The following is a 16,249-nucleotide window of genomic DNA, read 5'->3' on the forward strand; positions in this document are numbered from 1 at the left end:
TAGCTTTCTGGGGCCTTGAGAGCCCAGCTCACATGGATCCTAGGCTTCTGTTGTCCCTTGCTGCTCATCCGTAAGTCATAAACATGCTTTGTGTAACTTGTGTACATGGGTGTCGTCTCAGTGGACTCAAGACAAGGTGTTAACAAGTACACAGTGGACCTGCTTCATGGACAGTTGGTGACAAGTGCCCCCGAAGGGCTCTTTTTAGATCCTTCTTTCCCTGGGCATGCTCACATAGCAGCTGGCTCCCTGCCCCGCTCTCTTAGAAGGCACACATTTTCTTTGGACGGACACCTTGGTGTGAGGATAGAAGGGTAGGGCAAGTACTCAATTCATCTCAAAAGGAGACTTCAGGTGTCTTTGTGGTGTATTTGTGTCATGCATGTTTATTCAGAGATCAGTAAGCTTTCCTAATTTCTAAATTCTTGGACAGTAATGGTAATAATTATCCCCCAGGTTTGCAAATGTAGAGAATGGTATCAACTTCATTAAATTAAGCTTTTAGTCACTGTCTCGGGTCAGGAGCACCTGGTCCTTTTAGCCCCAGGACTGGTACTCCTACATGCCCCAGCTCTTTCTCTGAAGGGGTCTCCTATCAGAAGCCCACCTGCTGGCCTCCTGACTGGTGTCTTGCTTTAGATGACAGAAGTTAACCGCTGAGAATTCTGCTGGTGTTAGACATGGTATCACCTCAGATCCAGGCTGGAATCCATCCAGCAAACTCTGTAAAGGATAGATACTGAATTTATTTTTTCTCTTTGGTTTTTGAAGCCACACAGTCTCGATCTCAATTCTATTCTGTCATTGTAATCCTAAAGTTGCCATAGGCAATGTGAGATGAATGGCCTGGGAGTGTTCCCAGAAAGCTTGACTTACAAGACCAAGCAGCAGGTCAGTACCTGGTGAAAGCTGATGGAGACTGCCTGCTGCTTCGAAACACTGGGGCTTACATGTGATACAGGCTGAGAGGACAGGGAGGTCAGGCGAAGGCACGGAGGAGAGAAGGCAATGTTCACGGAAGGAGGTGGCAACAGACTGAAATTTAATTAGGTAAGAACTTATAAACGTGCAGGTTGACCTTCTGCTGTTACATCTTTTATTTTAAAATCATACTGTATTTTACAAATATATATTTTAAATGTTATTTAAAAAGTTGCCTTCTATGAGAATCACAAGCTTTTCCCCTGTATCAAAAGTTGCGCTACCATTCTGGTTACCTGTGGATTCACCAAGCAGTCCAGCAAATCATCTGTAGAAATGAATGCCTGAGATAGGCCTGGAGTACTATTTGAAGCAGTCTGTTCCACCACATTTTCACTTTTACTCATTTGTTGCCTCCTGGCACAGCAGGATTTTGCGAAGTATTCTCCATCTTTGTCAACCAGTTCTTTACCATCTTTTTCAAATATGCCACCTCTTTCTGAAGGGTGTTCTTCTTTAGGTCCTGGTGTTACAGGGAACAGATCAGGGCCAAAGAGGCTCACTGCATCCTGTTTTCCAGGTGCCAGGCTTAAGTCCTGGTTGTGTGTTTGGGCCACCTCCATGTGGCTGGACACATTTAATTCTTTCTTTTCCACATTCTCCCTATTTGTTTTCAGTGCTTGAATTTCTACTGCCTTGGGTGTTCTGTGATGATCAAAAAAGGCAGAAACAGCTCCATTTAAGTAGCGACAGTTGACTTCATGGGATGTTGCCTCAACCTGAGGGAAAAGAAACACTCTTTGGAATGGTTGTGCACACTGAGTTAAGGTTGAAACAAATGCTCTAGTCAGGGCCAGCAGCCACAGTAAAAACCAGAGTACCTCGGTGGGGTTTAACCAAGCTCGGGTGCTGTGTGGATCCTCGGAAGTTTTCAGTGCACATACAACCATACGAGTTACTGCCTCTTCCACCCGGGCTAGGTGGTCCTCTTCCTAAATTGAGATTTTAAAAACAGGCACACTTTTAGTATTTGTCTCCATGTTTCATGGCTCAAAACAGAGAACTCTGTGTCTTTTGATTATGTGTCCCACTCATTAATATACGCTTTGTTACAGAAGGAATGAGTAAGCTACTGGCAAAGCCACAGTATTCACTATTATCTGCCATCTAGAAGAGGTACAGAAGACTTCACCAATCATGTTAAATATGTATTTTGTCTATAAAACACAGACCTCAGGTATAAACCACCTTATGATGTTTTTTTTTCTATCTTCTCCATTCTTTGACATGTTTAAAGTTTTTAAAAGCACCATATATACAGGGGAGTAACCCTTGTAGAGTTTGGAAACAAGTTATTTGAAGATAAGGGAAAGAATTATAGTAAATAAGCTTGACTACAATAATGCAGTAGCTAAACATAGCTTTCTTAAGAAATAAGCACAAAACTGTAGCATTAATGATAAATGACATTAAAATCAACAACTTAATCAAAAAACAATACGGGAAATAACACACTAGATGTCTGTAATAAACATAATTGATAAAAGATTAATATCCAGAATATACAGAGAATTTGAACATATCAATAAGACAAATGACCTAATTTGGGTAACTCACACAGACTAGCATTTCAGAAAGAGCAGTTATCTGACTAAAAAACATAGGAAAATATGCTTAACCTCCAGGAAAATGCAAATTGAGAAACTCATGAAACTGGCAAAAGAGGGCTTGATAATTCCAAGTGGTGGGGAAATGCAGACCGGCAGACGGAAGTCTTACTAATGGTGGTGTTGGAAACACACTGGCATTATTTCACAGTGTATACCCCACAGACCAGCAATACCACTCCTACACCTATGCATTGTCCCTTGAGAAACTCCTGCATGCGTGTGCTGGGAGACATGCATAAGACTGTTCATGAAAGTAAAAACTTGGAAACAATTATCCATCAACAGGACAATAACTAAACTATGGTACCTTAACAAAAGAAAATATCACATCACCATGAAAACAAAGGAAAAGCTGTATGTGACACCTCAGATGAATCTTAGAGACATAGCTTTGAATTAAGAAAAGCAAATCCCCACGATAAGACACTAGGATAGCTATAATCAAAAGAACACACATTAATAAGTGTTGCTGAGAAAGTGGAGAAGTCAGAACCCTTACACGGGACTGGTGGGATGTAAAATGGTGTGGCTGCTTTGGAAAACAGCCTGGGCATTCCTGTACAGGTTAGACCACTGATGTACATGATAATCAATTCTGCATCCGGTTGGGTAGGCTATTGTGCTTAGATATTTGGTCAAACACTAGTCTAGATACTGCTGTGTAGGTGAAGATGTTATTAGCATTTACCATCAGTTGGCTTTAAGTAAAGAAGATTATGCTAACATGAATGATCTTCATCCAGTCAAAGGCCTTAAGAGCAAACACTGAGGTTCCCAGAGAAGGGATTCTGCCCAAGTCTGGGACAGAAGCCCTAAGTGAGTCTCCAGCCCATTGGTCTGTGCTACAGACTTTGGGCTCCAGACTTCAACTCTTGCCTAAATCTCCAGCCTCCTACTCTGGCTGACAAATGTCACATGTGCCATCTTCTACCATCAAGTAAGCCAATTCCTTTCAGTGTTACAGTGAATTTCAACCTCTCTCTCCCTGTGATAGGTAGGTAGGTAGATAAAGATATCTATCTCTATATAGGAAAAGATCATTTAGATACCTATTTAGAGATATGTGTGTAATATATAGAGATATCTACAATACCTAAGAATGGAATTGCTGGATCAAACATAGTATCAAGCAATGTTCACCAGAGAAAAAGAAGCACTAGAAGATATAAAGAGATACAGTTAGCTATCGATACACCGTGTATCACTGGTTTCCTCATACACCGTAAGACTCATCCATGTTGTACCATGGGTAGGTACTTCATTCCTTCTGATGGCTGAAAAATATCTCATTGTATACACACTACAGTTTGCTTATGCATTCATCAGCAGATGGAGCTGGCTGTTATGAATGATGCTACCGTAAACATTGTGCACATATTTTTGTGTGGATATGTATTTTCATTTATCTTGGGTATGTATCTAGGAATGGAACTCCTACACCACATGGCTTGTCAGTCAGTGTTCTCCAGGAGAAGAGAACAAACAATATACATGGGTCAATATACGGGTGACCAAATATTTTTGTTTAAGGATGAGAATGAAGATAGTGAAGGGAACAGACAGAGGGATGGTCTGGCGAAGAGTGCATTTAGCCTTTTACTCAGAGAAATCACTAGGAGAATTCTCTCGAAAGTGAAGAACAAGACAAAGATACCTAGTCTCTCCGTTATTTATTACTAAATTGGTTGTACCAGCCTATGTCATTAGACGAAGGAAAACAATCACAGGTAAGCAAATTGGAAAGGAAGAGGTAAAACTACCCTAATTTTCACCTGAAAATCCAAGAAAACCAATAAAAATTACAACAAAATAAAACAATTCAACTTAACACAAAAAAAATCACAACTATTATATAGTTTACCAGTATGAAGTCAAAAGATATAAGGGAAAAGATTCTACTCATTATAGCAGCAAAAAAAGATGAAATACCCAGTAATAAACTTTAAAAAGAAATGTACAACAAACTAAAACTAGAAATTCTACTCAACCCAGCTATTCCCCTTCTAGGTATCTTCCAAAAGAGTTAAAGATTAATATTACAGTAATGCATGCATAGCCATGTTTATAGCAGCACAATTCTTAATAGCTAAATCTTAGAAGTAGCCTTTCTATCAACAGATGAAATGGATAAAGAAAATGGTATTTACATACTATGGAGAACTACTCTGCCAAAGAAAGATAAACTTGAGTCATTTGTAGGAAAATGGTTGTACCTTCATACCACAATGATAAATTAAATAAATCAGACACACAAGCTTAAATATTGCATGGTTTCCCCTATATGAAAAACCTAACAGGCTCAGTCCTGGAGCTTCCAGTCAGCGCCCGGTCCCGCCAGGATCCCACAGCTCTGTCACCCTTGTCTGCAACAGGCTCACCTTTTAGTTCAGAGTGGCCTTGATATCCCTTTGTAGTCCAAGCTGGCCTTGAAAGCACAGCGATCCTCCTGCCTCAGCCTCCAGACTGCTTTATTACAGGAGTTTTTCAGGATGACTACACAGAACCCACTCTGTATAAGCTGACCAAGCAGAGCCTGCTGAACAGTGACATCACAGCCAGCACTGCTCTGCATGACCTGCCCTCCCTGATCTTCCATGAAATTTTCATGGAGGCCTTCATGAGGGAACACAATGAGGTCCTGAAAGTGATGGTATAGGCCTGGCCTTTCCCCTGCCTCCCTTTGAGGACCCTGATGACTCTGAGGAAACCAAAGACCCCACACTCTCAGTTTGGAGAAATCACACTGCAACAGAGAAACCTATGGACCTTGCAAGTCCTACTGGAAGGAATTGACATTCAGCTGTCCCAGAAGGTTCACCACAGGTGGAGACTGCAGGTGTTGGATTGGAGGGATGTACACCGGGACTTCTGGACTGTAGGGCCCAGAGCCATGAGGGCTGCCCACTCAGAAGATGCCCGCAGTAAGGAAGGAGGCAATCCTGGGTTGAGGAAGAAGTCGACCTTGACAATATTTGCGCACCTTTGCTTTGAAGCCTGGATTAGGTCTTGTGCCACCTGTGATGAATTACAACTCTGTCTCTTGAAGTGGGCCAGGAAGAGAAAAGCTTCAGTATACCTGAGCTGTGAGAAGGTGATGATCAAGTCCAAAGCTGTCTTTACAATCCTGAAGCTTCTTCGTGCCGTGCAACTGGACTCTAGCCAGGAGCTGGACGTTTCCAGTGACTGGGATCGGGAAAGCATGAAAGCATTTGTCCCTCAGCTCAAGAAGATGATGAACCTTCGCACATTTCACTTCAGTAGGTTGAGCCAAGAAGTATATACTTCAGCCTGGAAAAACAAGAGGCATTCCCACATCTACGCTTTTCACTTAGGACAGGGGCAAATTCTCCAGGAGCTGCATATAGATGACACCTTCTTCCTGGAAGGAACTCTGCACAAAATCTTCAGGAGCCAGACCCCCTTGGAGACCCTCTCCTTGAGTTCAAGTCCACTGAAGGAATCTGACCTAAAGCATCTGGCCCACTGTCCAAGCACGAGCCAGCTGAAGTCCCTGAGTCTTAGGAAGTTCTCAGTGAAGTCATTCAACCCGGAGACCCTCCAGGCTCTGCTAGACAAACTGGCCAGCACCCTGGAGACCCTGGTCCTAGAGAGCTGTGACATCACAGATGTCCACTTCCTTGCCATCTTGCCTCCCCTGAGCTGCTGCTCCCAGCTCAAGACCTTCAGTTGCTTTGGGAACCCCATTTCCCTGGGCATCCTTCAGGTCCCGCTGCATGAGTGTAGCACACTGAGCCAGTTAACCCAGGGGCTGTATCCTGCCCCACTGGAGAGCTATGAGTCCAAGATTCCTACAGAGTTTGTGCACCCTGAGAAATTTCACCAGGTCTGTGCTAAATTGGCACCGGTACTGATGGACAAAAGGCCATCCCTTCTGGTCCAGATCTGTACCTACTCCTGTGATTGGTGCATGGTGTGCCAACTGTATACGCTGGAGCCCAGTGGGAACTGGGAAGTCACAGGAGAGTATCGCTATTGAAGTAGGTTTAGATGTGACAGCTGTGTGAATCCCCTGCTTGGTGACCGTATCTTTCTTCTGTAGAGGTCCCCTCAAAGCCTCCTGTGCTCACAGGTAGGCCTTTAAGAAGTGACTGGATCATGGGTGCATGATCCTCATCAGCGGACTTTTCTACTGAGTCTACAGCTCAATGTGATGCAGGGAAATGAGCCGAGGTCAGAGGAGGTGGGTCACTGGGGGCGTGGCCTAGAAGGCTCCGTCTCTCACCCTCCTCTGTTTATCTCCCTCTGCTGTGCCAACCTATGAACTGAACTATAACACCAGGTAAACCTTTCCTCTTTAAAACTGTGAGGGTTGTCTATAGTGTATCAGTGACGATGGAATAGTGAATTCACGCACATGTGTCTGAAGTTAGTGTTGCATAGATTGTCAAGCAATGAGCATAAAGGGACTCTTGGCAAGAAAGGTAGAACACATCCAGTGTCTGGACACTTTGGTGGCTGAGGGTCCCCTTAAGCTTGAGGGCCAGCCTGAGCTACATTGTGAGACTATCTCCCAAAAAGATTAAATACAGAAATAAATAAATCAATATAAAATCTTTAAAAAAAAAAAGGAAAACCTAACATAGAAAGAGCAAAGTAAAAGACAGATAATAGGAAGTAGGGAGGCAGATCTTTCTCAAATGGGAAAGGGATCAAGGAATGGAGGGAGGAGGGAGAGAAAGGAGGAGAAGGGCATGAAAGAAGGAATCATGATGTGTTATGCACATGTGCCAACTCCACCCAAGCACACAAGGAATATAAACTTTATGTACCGGAAAGAAAAAAAAAAGAGGAAATGTACAAAGCCCAAATGAGGAAAACGTTAAAGAACACTGGACTTGGACGGTGGAAAGTCATCTCATTCTTGGACAGGACAATTCAACATCATAAAGTTCATATTAAATTTAATATGGAATGAATAAACATACTAGTAGGTTTTTCCCTGAAGCTAGACAAGTTGATTTTAAAGATCATATGAAAAAATAAATGCATGAACAGCCAGGGGAACACTTCTAAAGAAAAGCAGTGACACTGCTGGGGATCTTCCCCGAAGAGTTAAAAGAATCATACCACAGTGATATATGTGCGCCCATGTTCATAGCAGCACAGTTTGTAATAGCTAAAGCTTGGAAACAGCCCAAATGCCCATCAACTGGAGACTGGATCAAGAAAATGTGGTTTTCTTAATAAAATGGAGTACTACTCAGCCATCAAAAATGAGAAATTAGAGACATTTATAGCTAAGTGGATGCACACTGAGGCAATACTCTTAAGTGAAATAAATAGCACACACATGTATAAATACCGAATAGTTTCTCTGGTGTGAGAAACTGAAAGTGTAAATAAGGACTAAAATGTATAATAGGTAATGTGAAATAGGAAGAAAAGGGGCAAAGGGGAAGGAAGTGGGAGGGCTAGGGGAAAGGATAGAAGGGAATGGGATTAATATGAGAAAGTGGAAAAATAGGAATAAAATCTTTGTAAATAGGGAGGAATGGAGGGGTTGAAGGGAGGGCTGGGCAAGGGTGAAAAATAAGAACTAAGAGAGACTATGTAAAGGTGCAAATTTCCAATGATAAATGTCATTATATTGTATACCTAAAATGTACCAATGATTAGAATGAATAATCAATAATGTAAAATAGGAAGAAAAGGTCCAAAGGGGTAGGGGTAGTGGGAGGGGCAGGGGAAAGGAAAGAAGGGAAAGGAAAAATGCTAAGAAATGGAAAAAATGGAAATAAAGTCTTTGTAAATAGGGAAAGGTGGAGGCGGTGAAGGGAGGGCTAGAAAAAAAAAAAAGAAAAGCAGTTAGTCCTTCTGATAGTAAAGATTTGCTTTACACTCTCTCTAAAGCAGGGTGCAGTCAGGTGTGGTGGCTCACACCTGTAAATCCCAGCACCGTGGGAGGGCCAGCCCAGCCCTTGCAATTTAGGAAGGCCCTATTAAAAAGAGCTGGAGATGTAGCCCAGGGTGTAGTTTCTGGGTTCAATCTTCAGTACTACAAAGAAAAAAAAAAAGAGAAGCCCTGTGTAAGAGTGATGGAAACTAGGGAGAAAGATCAATGGAAGAAATGCAGCCACATACATATGGATATTTAATACAGTATATGATTAAGGTGATTTTGAATCACCAGGAGAAAACAGGCTTTAAAACAAGTGATGTCTCTAACAATCCTATTACCATTTTGAATAAAAGATATAATTAGATCTCAACCTTACATCACACACTAGTAAAAAATCTCCAAATGAGAGAGATCTAAATGCAAAAAACAAACAAAAAGCTTAACAGTCCAAATTCTAAAAGAAAACATTGGTGAATTCCTTTATGACCTAAAAAAGGGGTAAAGTCTTTCTATGACTCAAAACCAAAAACCCGCAGTTAGACAACACCTTCTGCTGGAGGCTGTGGGAAGAACAGCTTCCCCAGCAGATGCCATTAATCTCAGTGCAAAACAATGCCACAGTGTGGTGGAGTGGATTTTTGGTAATACGTAACCAAATTAAAGATACCTTTACCCTGTGACCTGGCAAAGAATCTCTCCCAGCAACACACTTCAGCAAATATAAAACAATGTATATGCAAAGTCATTCACTGGCATTATTTGCAATTACAGAAGACTGAAAACAATCCCAATATCCCCACAGAGAACACACTGAACAATAGTGGAGCACTCCCGTCATGGGTTACTATATAGTAGCTATTCAGGAAAAAATGTTTCTCTGTATTGTCATGTAGTCAAGTTCAGGATATTATTAAATTAACAACCAAGGTAGAGAACCCTATAGATTATTACTTGTAAGAAAGAAGAGGAAATATGAAAGAATATCTATGGATAAGCACATAAATAAATGAATACATAAAGACTTACTTATATATATATGTATGTATTCATTTACTTATTTTTATATTTACATGTTTACCCCCAAAGCCACACTAGAATGACGAACTAGCAAGGAATAAAAATGGATCCTTATGGATGCTGGGAGGAGTTGGGTGGAGGACAGGGATGAAAGGGATACTTCCCTGAATGTACCTTTTATATAGTTTTGACAAATTAAAGTTTTACATATTCAAAATATTAAATTAGATTGAAAATGAAAAAGTCATTAAATCCTAAAATTTAAAGCTAAAAGTGAAATAAATGGCCCTGAATATCAAATTAGTAATGCAGCTATTCTTTTACAATGACTTCTTTTTGGGAGTGGGTGGATACTGGGGATTGATTCCAGAGAATGCTAAACTACATCTTCAGCCTTTTTTTTTCTATTTTGAGACAGAAACTTGTGAATCTCCTGCCTCAGCCTTCTGAGTAGCTGCAATTATAGGCCTGCACCACCATGTCCAATTTTTTACAATGACTTGTGAACAAAGTACTTTGCACCTACCTCCTTAGTGGGATATAATATAATGACAAAAAGGACTGCCAAGAATTTTACTTGCAAACCTTATGGCTAGTGGTAATTATTAGTATTGGAATTTCAACTGTAAATTTGACATCTTAAAAAATATATTGTTGGGGCTAGGGATTTAGCTCAGTGGCACCATGCCTGCCTTGCAAGTGCAAGGTCCTGACTTTGATACCCTGTACCAAAAAAAAATTTAAAAATAAAAAAATATATATACAAAAACATATATAATATATATAAAAATATATTATATATAAAACTATAAAAAAAATATATATAGTTGGATATGGCTGGGTGTGGTGGCACTTGCCTATAATCTCAGCACTTGGGAGGCTGAGGCAGGAGGACTGCCGTGAGTTTGAGGCCAGCCTGGGCTATTATAGTGCTTTCAAGACCAGCCTGAAGTATATAGCGAGACCCTGTCTCAAAAAGGTAGAAAAAAAATGGGATAAAACAATTATGTTACTATTCATAAGGATAGTATAAGAAATTCGTAACATAGAAAACAAATTAAAAGCCCTATATTAAAACTGAATTAAGGGCCGGGGATTTAGCTCAGTGGTTTTGACGCCTGCTGCGCAAGCACAAGGACCCGAGTTTAATCCCCGGTACCAAAAAAACTGAATTAGAAATGTAAACATAGCAATACTCTATCATCCATCCATCTGTCTCACTCTAGCTGCCTCACTAAAGGACTTAGAACCAGTAGTAATGAACCGCCTCAGAAACCAGATCTGTTTCTAAACACCACTCCCCACTAAAAGGAAGCATGGCTGCTGTGGAAATGATCACTCCTAAGTCTCGAGCAGAGAAAGTACAAGGGGACCAGGGCCTGTCATGCCACAGAGCAAGGACACACTTAGATGGACAGCCTGAAGGGGCTTCACTAAGGTACAGATGAGAATGAAATTAAAAATTATCTTGGCAAGCTGGAAAGTTCACCTGAGCCAACATGATGAAAATTAATAGGGATGACTGTGAAGTGCTGGATTCAGACTTGAAGAATCAGCTTTACCAATGTTAAGACCAGGGACAACCTGACGGGACAGCAGATGATGTGAAAAAACATGGTTATTTTAAAGCTGAATAGGAACCTGAAGTGAAATAAGGTTACTAACAAGACTAATGCAATTCTATAAGCAGTACTGAAGAAACACAGGCTCAGGGTCATGAGAGGCAGAAATCCTATAAACAAGGCCTGCTGGTACTCAGTGTGAGGTGCTGTGCGTGACGAGGGCTATTCTGGACACAGCACACAGCTCTCCTTGCCTCCTCACCGCAATTTCAGTTGTAAACACTTCCTGTATGCCAGGTGCTATATTGGATGCTTTTACATTGCTTGGTGAATTTAAGCATCCCAACAACTCTCCTGAGTCAGGGTCAGTTATAATCCTCGTTTTACAAGTGAGAAAACCAAGGCTTAAAAAGATTAAGTACCACCTAGCTGGCTCATAAAGGTGACCCACAACTTGAGCCTCCCTGATTCCAAGTCCATGACCAAGACAGTGACGAGTCCGGGGATGGGATGGGGCGAGTCTTACAAAAACATTCCAGGAAATAAGCTAAGAGTTTTTGTGCTTGGAAGAACACTATAAAGACCCACATGGCAGTTATCTTCAAACACTTAACAAAGAATATGTAGTTTTAGAAATAATGGATGGGGCTATAAGCAGGCAGATGACAGCTCCACTGTTTAACACTAATGAGCTCGCTGGGGAGGCAAAGCATCTGTCAGGGCTACTGCAGATGTGACTTTGGCGCTGGTGGAGGAAGGGACTCCGTGGACTCCACCTCAGCACTGGGTGCAACTCCAGGTTGCATGCTACAGGCAGCATTTCTAACTATGAGTTTACCAATCTCCACCATGCTCTCACCTAAGCCCCAAAGACTACACTTCCTCTCTTCTCTAAGTGCACATTCACAGCTTTCTGTCTTAATACTCCTGATGCACCACCTATTCCAAAGCCTTCCCATTAACAAAAGAGAGGAAGCTTGCCAAAGGAGAGTGCAGCTGCCAAACAGAGCAGAAAGATGTAATCGAGGGCTTGGGTTAAGGAGAGCAAAGATGCAGCCAGGGTCTGGGGCTAATGAGGGCACTGGCACACTCCAAGCCCCTGGTGACAGCGACAGACTTGGGCACAACAGGCCACAACTGTAATTGCCAAATAGAGCAGGAGCCACAATTAGGCACAGTGTATTGGTGGGGAAAGGCTTCTGGCAGAAATAAATACAAACCAAGTGCTCTGAGAAAAATGTAAAAGCCAAGACTGAGATTTCTGCAACTACTAATGAGAACTCTGAACAAGGAAATGGCTATTTCCAGTCCAGATGGTGTGGGATGGTACTGGCAGCATAAGGCAGATAGATCCAGTCAGGCCCAACACAATTTTCCTAACACTGACCAAGGAATGGACTTGTACTCAATGTCAGGGCCCACTGCCTGTCTTTTTTTTTCTTTGTTTTTTTGAGACAGGGTCTCACTATGTAGTTCAGGCTGGCTGTGAAATCACTATATGGCCCAGGCTGGCCTTGAATGCAAAGTGATCGTCCTGCCTCAGCCACCCAAGTGCAGGGATTACAGGCGTGCACCACCATGCCAGACCTGTGTGTCCTTTAAAGAAAGAAAGGGGCACATCTCTAAAAATTCTATTTCCAAACTCAACAGAGGACAGAATCACAGTATATCAAAGCAATGTAATCCTAGAGTGTTGGTTAAAGAAAATTAATCAAATTTTATAGATGGGCTTTGTGCATTTTAAAAGCAAGACTTAATTTATTTTTAAAAGGAAAACAACAAAAACATACCAGCTCAATCCATGAGTTTATACTGACAGTGACAGGATCAATGGATTCTACATAATGCCACCAGTGTCTGGGAACAAAGAGGACCTGAAAACAAAACAAAAAATAGCACAAGAATCCGACATTTCACTTTAATGTCAGAGTAAGAGTCCCACTGAAACTGCCAGGAGAAAAGTAATAAAATCAATTCAAAATAATAGTGCTGAAGGAAAAGGAAACAAATAAACAAACCCTATAATCTTTTTCTTCTTTTAATCAACAAATTCACATATTGTAAAAAGAATTCTGCCAGCTTCTCTACTCTTCTTAATCTTGGGCCTTTTCTGTCTACATTTAAATTTTAGCAAAGACTTTTAAGATTCTAATTTTTCATCACAAAAAAAAATTTATGTATTCTGAGAAAGGGCACAGGCAAAAACTACATAGAACATAGTTTCTGTTCTTTCAGAGTTCAAAATCTAGCCAAGGAGAAGGTGATGTACAGAAAGGGGTGTGACATAAGTGGTGATCAGAGAATGTTCAGCGCTTGAGAATGCCAAGGGTGGGGGAAGCAGGCCTGAGCTAGGGAAGCTGAGAGCAACCTGGAAGGAGGAGGCATGATTTGAATGAGGACAGAAGAGAAGTTAGAGAAAAGAATGAGGATGTGTCAAAGGGAGAGTGGCAGAGACAGAGTGGGTGGAGCTGTTGAGGGGAGGTAGCAAGCAGGCCGGTCTCAGAGGGAATCATGGGAGGCAGGGCCTGGGGAGTAAGGATTTTACCTGGAGGCACAGAGTTGCTGAGAGGTTCTGAGTGGGAGGATGGTTAAAACTGACTGAGAGAGACTGGGAAGCAAGGAGATTCTTGCAGTGGTCCTTTCCATGACTATTAAGCTCTAAATAGGAAGGTTTACTAGACAGGAGGACTGGGGTGGGGCACGGATGATGGCATCCATCCAGACTCGGTACCAGAGCAGCACATGGAGATGACATAAAGCTTTGGATTAGCAAATGAGTGGCACTGGCTCGGATAGGGCAGGGCTGGAGGTGGGAAGAGTTCCTTGTGGGAGAAATGATCATAAAGGGCCATGGGTTTCATCATGAAGAGGCTGCTATGGTTTGGAGGGATCCCCAAAGGCCCCATGTTGAAGGCATGCTTGCCAGCCTGTGGCATACTGGGAGCTGCTGTGCTGCCACCAGGCCAAAGTGACAGGGCCAAGCAACCATCAACTGAAAACCCTGGAACTGTGGGCCCAGATAAACTTTTTCCTTTTTTAGCTGATTTTCTCAGGTATTTTGTCACAGTGATGGAACACTAATGCAGAAATACAGTTTCATTGAAGTAGTGAGAACCAGAGCTATCTTGGGTGAATCAAAGAATGTATAAGATGTAAGGAAAATAGTTACAAGAGACAAAATAAATCCAAATTTGGCTATTAAAGATGGAAGAAAAAATGAACTGGCCACCATTTCATACCCATGAGAATGACTATAAGAATTACAATAATAAAAAATGGCAAAATGGCTAAGATGTAAAGAAATTGGAGCCCTCATATATTTCTGGTGGGAAAGTAAAATGGAATAGATACTGTAGAAAACAGTTTGGCAATTTCTCAAAAAAGTTCAACACAGAGTTATCAGATGACTTACCAGTTCCACTTAGGTATATACCCAAAACCTGAAAATATATATTCAAACAAAAACTTGTACACGAGGGCCGGGGATTTAGCTCAGTAGTTCTGCTGCCTGCCCCGCAAGTGGAAGGACCCGAGTTCGATTCCTGGTACAGAAAAAACCCAAAAAACTTGTACATGAATATTCACAACAGTACCATTCGAATCAGCTGATGTATGGATAAACATGTGGCTTATCTACATCATGGAATATACGAAAAGCCATAAAAACAATGAAGTGCTGATAACATTCCACAACACAGATGGCCTTTGAAAATAATATGCTCTATGAAAGACATAAAAGGCCATATACTGTATGGTTGAATGTGCATAAAATATATAGAATGCGTTAATCTGTGGAGACAGAAAGTAAGTTAGGTGTTGTGAGGGGCTTGGGAGGAGAGGTGTGAATGGGGAGTGACTGCTAAGGGGTGAGGCAACTTGGTCAAGTCAAATGGTTGGATCTGGTAGTGAGGAGGGAGAAGCAACCAGAGGGAGCCAGAGGGAAGGGAGCCACGGAAGGAAGACAGACAGGGAAGAGGGATAATCTAGGGAATAAAGTCTGCTCAAGAGAGCAGAAAATCTTTCAGTTGCTAATAAACTATCAGGCAGCAAACGTCAATTTGCAAAGGAGATTCCCCTGGGTAGCAGCAGTAAGTACAATTCCTTTGGAAATGTTTCAGACATAGTCACCCATTCCTGCTCAAATGCAAATCATTTATTTACATCCAGCCTGCCTCTGGTGGCCTGCTCCCTTCATACATTCCAGCCTGTGCTTATGTTGTCTGGGTTCTGTTCTATCCAACTTGAACAGATATTAACTGTGATAAGTGTTCCAGAGCTGCTGTAGTACCCATGCTTGATGCTTTCTCTTAACCTTCATGAAAACAGCTCTGTGGGCTCTTCTTGTCCTCTGAGGTTTATTTACCAACAGGTGAAGCTGTTTTCCCTCTTCCCTTCTCCTTTCCAGGAACCGTACATAGTTGGGGAGGCCACACCCAACAGCAGAGGAACAGGAAGCAAACCAATCTCATTTGTTGAGGGGGAAACACGTGGCATGAGGGACTTCAGAGAGATATGGCTGTGATGTCCACTAACAGGACATTGATGTTGTAAAGCCCATTACCTGTCCTGGGCTCAGTGTGACCATATGCCTTCGAGCTTTCTGGAATCGAGGAAAACACTTTAAATCTGGATTGACAACATTGGTTTTACTGAACACGCTAGATTCTTCATAAGGAATTCTAGTTGGATAAAGGAAAGGTGTATCTTCAGGAGGAAAGAGATGCCATTCTTTCCTAATGAAAAAAATAGATGAAAGTTAGTACTCAGAACTTGGGATGAAACATATACAAAGGGAGCACCTAAATGCTCATTTTTTACTCACTTAAAATCAATCCCTAGAGGAGCACATGTGCCACCTCCATGGTCACCTGGCCTCTCAGTCACTGCTGGAATCCCCTGAGCAGACAGCTAGTGAGTGAACTGGGACCCCTGCAAGCAGCATCTTTCATGGCTCGGACAGGACCCAGTCTGTAAGATCATTCCTTCATTTTTCAAATCAAAGGTTTCATACATTGGGTTTATTCCTGACTCTAGAGCTACCCAGAATAACCCCTACCCTTTCAAATATCTGCATTCTTATCCGGAATACAAGGAAAATTTAATCTACCAAATAGCTCCCAGGCTTCTTCTCTGCATTATAATTTTTTTAACTTAAACATTTACATTAATCTATTAAAAGAAGTGCATACATATTGGCCACATAAGTAAAAAATAGTGTG

The 16,249-nt window shown here is 41.8% G+C and overlaps 2 protein-coding genes across 6 annotated transcripts in view; one reads left to right on the plus strand and one right to left on the minus strand.

Annotated features, from left to right (window-relative positions):
* Positions 1-1,021: 1,021 nt before the first annotated feature.
* The window catches only part of Hspbap1 (HSPB1 associated protein 1), a 78,097-nt gene continuing 62,869 nt past the window's right edge, over positions 1,022-16,249 (minus strand). For 4 of the 5 annotated variants that reach the window (XM_021251277.2, XM_013068811.3, XM_004873610.4 and 1 more), the window contains 4 exons: positions 15,592-15,763; positions 12,821-12,904; positions 1,803-1,913; positions 1,022-1,700 (listed from right to left, as the gene is read on the minus strand). In XM_021251277.2, the coding sequence (XP_021106936.1) occupies positions 1,170-1,700; positions 1,803-1,913; positions 12,821-12,904; positions 15,592-15,763 (898 nt within the window). In that variant the 3' untranslated portion in view covers positions 1,022-1,169. The remainder of the gene's footprint in view (positions 1,701-1,802; positions 1,914-12,820; positions 12,905-15,591; positions 15,764-16,249) is intronic. The other variant, XM_013068810.3, reaches the window with a different exon arrangement.
* LOC147830490 (PRAME family member 12-like) lies at positions 1,913-6,588 on the plus strand. Its single transcript, XM_087181694.1, has one exon. It carries the CDS (start codon positions 5,284-5,286, stop codon positions 6,586-6,588), a length of 1,305 nt encoding a protein of 434 aa, XP_087037820.1. The 5' UTR covers positions 1,913-5,283.

The sequence above is a fragment of the Heterocephalus glaber genome, unplaced genomic scaffold (assembly GCF_053883595.1).
Source record: "Heterocephalus glaber isolate CG9 unplaced genomic scaffold, H.glaber_assembly_v1.0 deba00000122, whole genome shotgun sequence".
NCBI lineage: Eukaryota > Metazoa > Chordata > Mammalia > Rodentia > Bathyergidae > Heterocephalus > Heterocephalus glaber.